Here is a 7,318-nt window from a genome sequence, read left to right on the forward strand (position 1 = left end):
TTGAGAACCATTGACATCACTGGTGGTCTCTCTCACACTTGTTAACAGTTTACATCATTGACTGGTAATCAAGTGGTTTCTACCATGCTCGACATCAACTCATTTATTCGCATGGATAAAATCGTACTATTTCAGGAAGTAGAAATGAAGACCCTGGATCTAGTTTCCGCCATCCAGGATGCGAGGAGTTTTTGTATTCATTATATAGTAGACTAATTATAAACAGATGGCTGCGTCCATACTTTGTCTACATGAGTCTATGATTATGATGTACTGCGAAATCATTCCTGTATCAGAGCAGTAGTTAGTTTATTAGTTAAAGTTTTTGATCTGAGTATGGGAATTCCTACCTCAGCGATGATATGATCTCATACATGTATTTTGTGTTGAATATTTGCAGGTTCCAACTGGGCTCTCCACAAGATAATCCTTGAAATGATAAAGTACTTTACCCTTCCTAGATGATATGAAACCCTAATCTACTACAGGCTTCGCACTTTAGGGGGCAATCTGTTACACTAAAATTTGTCAGCATGACTATGTGCAATCAGTATGGCTCCGTCAATAGTCATACTGTCCTCCTTGGCAAGTCTTATAGCTCTGCTCCTCATGTCAAACTCCAAGAAAGAGAGAAAGTCCTTAAAAGTCAATATAACTCTGGTTACGCAGTTTCTCTTACCCTTACCTGCGTGTACGCACCTCTTGTTCATAATACCTGCGTACTTGTACGCTCTGTCTGTAAAGGGGTGGGTGCGTACTCCTGTAAAGGTCAAAAGGCGCAAGTTTTACTCCAAAAAACTTACTTGTGGTCAATTCTAGAGCATTCTAGAAGATGGTTTGACGTGTATTGAGCGCCTCCAGATGGTTCATGCATCCCAATGAAAGAGGAGCTTATCCCATGAAGAGGGGAGCTATCCCATTGAAAGAGGGGCTTATCCCATTCATGGTGGACCTGATTAACTTCCTCCAAAGCACTATAAATATAGGCATTGAGCCAGAGGGAGGGGAGGTTGAAAGTTGAACATTCCTAAGGGTAGATGCTGCTGAAATTAGGACTCCCTTATAGAGCTTGAGAGGAGAGATTCCAATCCTTTCCTAGCTTCATTTGGAAGTGGGTGAGCTGATCAAAGTAAAGGAGAACTCTTGCTGGACCCTGGGAGGGACCTGCACAACACCAAGGCACTGGTTGTAATGGTTTCTTTTGTTTCCAATTAATACAATTAAGTTCATTTTTCTCAACAAGTTGTTATATATAATTTGTTTCATATACTCCTTGGTCTTTATGATGAATATGTTTTATTATATGAGTTATTCAGGTGCTATGTAATCGTTTGCTTGTTAGTGAATGCAGGCTTCAAGGAGAAGGAGCTTATCTGGATCAGAGAGGCTGGACTACAACAAACAAGCGTTGGACTAAAGGTAAGCCTTAAACACCTGGTTGCTTTTATTTTAAATGCATATTTAGGGAAAGATAGTGCTTGATTGTTTTGTTTGTCACTAGAAAGCCTTAGCTTCTAGGGAGGTCGGTTTTTTTCGCAAAATTGACTCTTTCCACATGACAATTGTTGTACATTTTCCACTGTGTAAAGTGTTTGTGTTGTGGCATTTTAGTGTGTTTGTGATAATGTTTTAGACATAGACCCGATTCTTAATTTCCAAGGAAAAATCAACACCAATCACGAAAAATGTGAGTTTTCAAGGGACATTTTAAATTTCCACATCAATCTCCAACACCATTAAAGATCTTGCTCGTCTTCTCCTTCACATAACATCTTATATGCCATCTTTGGAGTATAACATAGGATTCTTAGAACATATCATCACATCCTCTTCCTCTTTTGATCTAACATGACTAGTTGTCAAACTTGTTATCCACTTCTCCCATCTCTTTGCCTACTTATTTTCCAACACTAATTAACTTGTATTTTTCCATTATTGTTTCCAAATAGTAATCACGAAAGGGTTAGCCACTCAATGGAAGTAAACCAACCCCTTTTCTCTAAGGACCTTACCATAATACTTATTATAATTATTATTTTTGCTAATGATATAATTATGGATCCATTTTAACCACAAAATTATTAAAAATTGAGAAAGATGGAACTTGTAGAAATACAAATCTTTTCTAAAATGCAAAAAAATTAAGAAAAAAATATTAAGAATTTAGTCTACCTCTAAACTTATAAATATAAGATTTAGACAAATTTAAATTAATATAGATTCATTTTTAATTTATATTATTTGATTTATAATTATTTATTTATTATTAATATATTAAATATTACTACTTTTATTTTAATAATAATAATAATAATGAGTTGAATATCAAAGAAAGAGCTAGTAAAAATGTTAATTCCTATATGAGTAACTAACTGCTGCTGTGCGCGCGCGCGCCCCTGACCATCGAACCCGTCTGCTGCTTGATCGATCAGCTCCATGGATCCTCCGGATCCGCCTGGTGGGGATCCGGAACTACAACAGGCTTTCTCCAAACTGGTTAAATCTCTTCCTCAGCAAAGACCAAGGCCAACAGCAACCAAGTTCGTGAAGAAATTAGTTGTTTTACAGGAAGTTCATCTGCCTCCGACTATCCCTCGCATGGCAGCCATCTCCTTAGCAGAGAAAGGCTTAATAGGGCAATTTACAAGATTATGGCCCTCGCCCAAAACAGTGCAAAGGTGGGTTGAACGAAACTGGGCAGACAAGACCCAAGGGAAAATATCCATCAGATTCTGTGGCAGAGGATATTTTACCTTCCACTTCGAAACTAAGGAAGATAAGGACCTAATCTTCAGAAACGGGCCTTACTTCATGGATTCCAGGGGTCTCTACCTCAACAAATGGACCCCGGATTTTGATCCAGAGCTTGACATTCCAAGCGCAGTTCCAGTCTGGGTCAGGCTGCCCCATCTTCCTCTTCACTGCTGGGGTGATGATTCGGTTAAAGCAATAGGAAATGCGGTCGGAAAATACATAGATCGCAGTGAACCCAAGGATAACATGCAGGCTTGTGCGCGGATTTGTGTTGAAGTTGATCTGGGACGCGGACTACCGGAAGCAATCAAACTGAAAGTAGACGAGTGGTGCCATATCCAGCAGCTGGACTACGAACAGATACCCTTCAAATGCAAGGTATGTCACGAGTATGGCCATTTTGCAAATAGATGCCCTAAAATTATTAATGTAGAACCAGAAGAGCAAGAAGGGCAATGGGAAACTGTTAAAAGAAAAAAAACATCTCCTCCTCTGAAACCTTCGGAATCTGAAGTCCCTGAGCCCTCTCTCCAGCAACCCATCCATCCCCATTCATCCCATCAGCACCCCTCTTCGTCCTCTCAGCAGCCCCCCCCCTCATCATCCCTCCTCACCTCCTCGACCCTCAGATCCTTCCATTCCTCCCTCTTCTAACCCCTTTGCGGCCCTCTCTGAGGAAGAAACCGAGCAGGACACTTCTCCATCAGATCCACATCCTCATCCCTCCCCCCCTCATACCTCACAACCTTCCCCTGACACCCCCTCTGCAAGGATTACCAGAAGTTCATCGAAGGATCATGGAGCACCCTGTGATATTCCCAAAAAACACAAGCCAGGCAGAAAATCAGCTAAACAACATAGAGAAGAAATTGCGCAGAAAGATATTGCCATGGGATCTCAGACTCCTATAGAATCCTTCATTGTTGGACATTCGGATAAAGAAAACAATTACAAAGGCAAAGAGAGGAGAGCACCTCTCCATGCTTCCGGTAAATCATGATGAAAATGCTATCCTGCAACAGTAGGGGATTAGGGCACCCCTCCAAGATAGCAGCCCTTAAGGAATTAATCAAAAGTGAAAAGCCTGAAATCATCCTCATTCAGGAGACAAAGCAAGATCAAACCGAATCCAACAACATAATCAATCAGCAAAAGCAATACAACGGTTGTGCCAGTGAAGCAAGAGGAGCTTCGGGTGGCATCCTAAAAATGTGGGACAACAGTAAATGGAGCTGCAACTCTGCCAAAATGCATCAGAATTGGATCAGTGTCAAACTAGAAGGCAAGGAAAACGGAACAACTGTAAAAATATACAATATCTATTCACCGAATCAATACAGGGAAAAAAAAGTGTGCTGGAACACTTTGGAAACAAATATAGAAGAAGACCAAGACAACAATCTCATTCTCGCAAGGGATTTAAATCTGGTTTTGCATGCAAATGAGAAAAGAGGGGGCATCTTCAGCCCAGACCCATTCAGAAACAGACTTGAGCACATTATGCAAGAACAAGACTTGGTTGATATAAAACCCAAGAACCGCAGGTACACCTGGAGCAATAGGCGACTAGGAGCAGGCAATATCATGGAGAGGCTTGACCGGTTCCTCATCAATATCGCATTCCTGTCCTCCTTCTCTACCAGCCAGTCAAACATCCTCAATATTTCCGCCTCGGATCATTATCCAATAACGCTCACCTTGCACAGTCATTGCCAGCTTGGACCTCTTCCTTTCAAATATTGCTCCTTATGGAATCGAACCCCTGCAGCTAGAGACGTGGTGGGGCAGGCTTGGACCCAGCATGTGGAAGGCTCCCCGATATATATCTGGGAATCAAAATTAAAGCAAACTAGACAGGCTCTTAAAGCCTGGGCAAAGAATAATTACCAGGAGCCCGAGTTGATTAAAAAGGATATCAAGAAAAATCTTGAGGAAGTGCAGCAACATATCGAAGTTGTTGGTCTCTCCCAGCAAGCCAAAGAAAATGAGATAAGACTGTACTCCCAGCTGAGACAAACAATAAGAGACGAAGAGACCAAATGGAGACTAAAGTCAAGACAGTTATGGCTGCACGAGGGAGATAAAAATACATCTTATTTCCATAAGCAGGCTACGATTAGAAAGACCAGGAACACTGTGAGTACAATTAGAGATAGTGAAGGAAACAACTACGACACCCAGGACTCCATAAAAGAAGCAGCCACCAATCATTTCAAAAATCTCCTTACATAGGACAAAAGTGAGGAGGACTATTCAAGTATACTTCAATACATGACTGCTGAAGTCACTCAAGAAATGAACAACAAGCTCACTCAAGATATAGAAGAGGAAGAAGTTCAAAAAGCAATCTGGAGTCTTCACCCAGACAAAGCTCCAGGACCTGATGGGTTTCCAATTAGTTTTTACAGAGAGTACTGGCAGCTGATCAAAAAAGACCTCCTAAAGATGATACGCTGGGCTCTACGGAAAGGCAAACTGGGGGGATACACCAACTCAACCCATCTAGCATTAATCCCTAAAGAAAACAGACCCTCCACCTTCTCAAGATTTCGACCCATATCCTTATGCAATTCAGCATACAAAATAATCACCAAAATTCTGTCAGCAAGACTCAAGCCCCTTCTCTCCTCTTTGATCTCAGAAAACCAAGGAGGCTTTCTGCCCAATAGACACATCTCTGATTCCATCCTTCTTGTGCAAGAGGCCATTCATTCAAGCATAAGCCGAAAGGAGAAAGGATTTGTCCTAAAGCTAGATCTTGCCAACGCCTTTGATAGGGTTAGACACACCTTCCTGTTTGCAGTGCTTCATAAAATGGGATTCAATTCCTCCTTCATTAATATGATCAAAGCCTGCATTTCGAATCCTTGGATCTCCCCTCTGATCAATGGTCGACCTTGTGTTGCTTTTCAATCCTCTCGTGGCCTAAGACAAGGCTGTCCCCTGTCCCCCTACTTATTTATTCTTATGGCTGAGTCTCTTAGCAAAGCCTTGGATTACAACCGAAGAATTGGCCTAATCACTGGCATCCAGTTTGAGCAAGGTACAAAGAACATCAATCACTCCCAATTTGCAGATGATACCCTCTTGATGGGAGGAGCATCCATAACCATAGCAAGGCGCTTCAAAAAGATTCTAGATCAATTCATGGATTATTCAGGAGGGAAAGTTAATCAGGTAAAGAGTTGCATCTATGGATGGAACGCAACTGCTCAAACCATCCACAACATTGCAAACACTCTAGGAGTCTCATACAAGCTAAATTGGAGCCACTTCACTTACCTAGGGATGCCGGTAAGCATGGGACCTATGAAAGCCGATACATGGAATGAAATCCTTGACAAAATAAAGAGAAAGATCCAACAATGGGGATCTATGTGGCTGAATCCAGCAGGACGCCTTGTTCTTCTAAAATCTGGTCTGTCCTCTCTGCCCATCTATCGTTTTTCTCTGTACCAAGCTCCAATGGCTTTCCACCAAAAAATGGAAAGAGCTCTTAGACACTTTCTCTGGCAAGGAGGAAAAACGGAAAGAAAAAAGTTCAATCTGGTTAGCTGGAAGAATGTCATTCAGCCTCATGAGAGAGGAGGGCTTGGAATAAGATCTCCAAAACTGCTGAATCTAGCTCTTGGAGCTAAAATAATTTGGAGACTGATTTCAGGGGCCTCAGCTTGGTGGAAAACGGTCCTAGAGGCCAAGTATCTGAACAGCACAAGGCATCAACTCTTGGACACCAATATCCCCAATAGAGACAGCACAAAAATCTGGAAGCTCTGCAAGAAAGTCATACCATTTATGTCCCAAAACATATCAAAGGTCCCAGGAGGGGGGAGCAGCATTAATTTTTCCACTGATAGAATATTAGGACAGCAACCTATGGGATCCAACATAGAAGCAACTCCTGCCATTAGTTGGCTTAATGACAGAGGTATATGGTGCTTAGCTCAAATAACGCAATGGGGAAACCATTCTCAAACTTGGGCTGGTTGGAAACTCCCGGATTACCCTAGAGAGTTAGAAACAAGCGTTGTAGCTTTCAAGAACCTTCTGCAAAGTAAAGCTCCGGTCCAAAGAGGAAAGCAAGATGGCTACCGCTGGGACCCCACGGGAACTCAATACACAGCCAAGGCAGGGTATCAACATCTTTGCAACAGCGCCTTCCCACAGGCCATATGGAATCAATGGAAATTGGTTTGGAGAGCTGAAGCACCCCCTAAAGTCAAATTCTTTTTCTGGCTTCTCCTGAAAGGGAAGATTCTAACAGCATAAAACTTAAATAAAAGGGGCATTCTGGGTCCGTCCAGCTGCCCAAACTGCTGTCAAGCTGAAGAAACAATGCAACACCTGTTCATAGACTGCCAAGTAGCAGATGATTGCTGGAGACAGATGGCCTCAATCGGGGAAGTCACATGGGAACCAAAGGCAACCATTGCAGAATCTGTCTACAATTGGAAGAAAAATTGTCCATGGAAAGGAAAAAAGAGCAAATTAACGCAAAGGATATGGCATACTATACCCTTAACCCTTGTTTGGCGCATCTGGCTGGCAAGAAACAGGAAGGTTT

At 42.0% G+C, this 7,318-nt stretch overlaps 1 protein-coding gene across 1 annotated transcript; it reads left to right on the plus strand.

Annotated features, from left to right (window-relative positions):
* The first annotated feature begins 3,963 nt into the window (after positions 1 to 3,963).
* Positions 3,964 to 4,986, plus strand: LOC149228692 (uncharacterized). Its single transcript, XM_089380841.1, has one exon. It carries the CDS (start codon positions 3,964 to 3,966, stop codon positions 4,984 to 4,986), a length of 1,023 nt encoding a protein of 340 aa, XP_089236967.1.
* The last annotated feature ends 2,332 nt before the right edge of the window (positions 4,987 to 7,318 follow it).

The sequence above is a fragment of the Pinus tabuliformis genome, chromosome J (assembly GCF_031772625.1).
Source record: "Pinus tabuliformis cultivar Carrire ecotype Pingquan chromosome J, CPIR1, whole genome shotgun sequence".
Taxonomy (NCBI): domain Eukaryota; kingdom Viridiplantae; phylum Streptophyta; class Pinopsida; order Pinales; family Pinaceae; genus Pinus; species Pinus tabuliformis.

Coding starts and splice junctions, on each gene's coding strand:
- LOC149228692 (XM_089380841.1), top strand. CDS start 3,964: ATGTGGGACAACAGTAAATGGAGCTGCAACTCTGCCAAAATGCATCAG.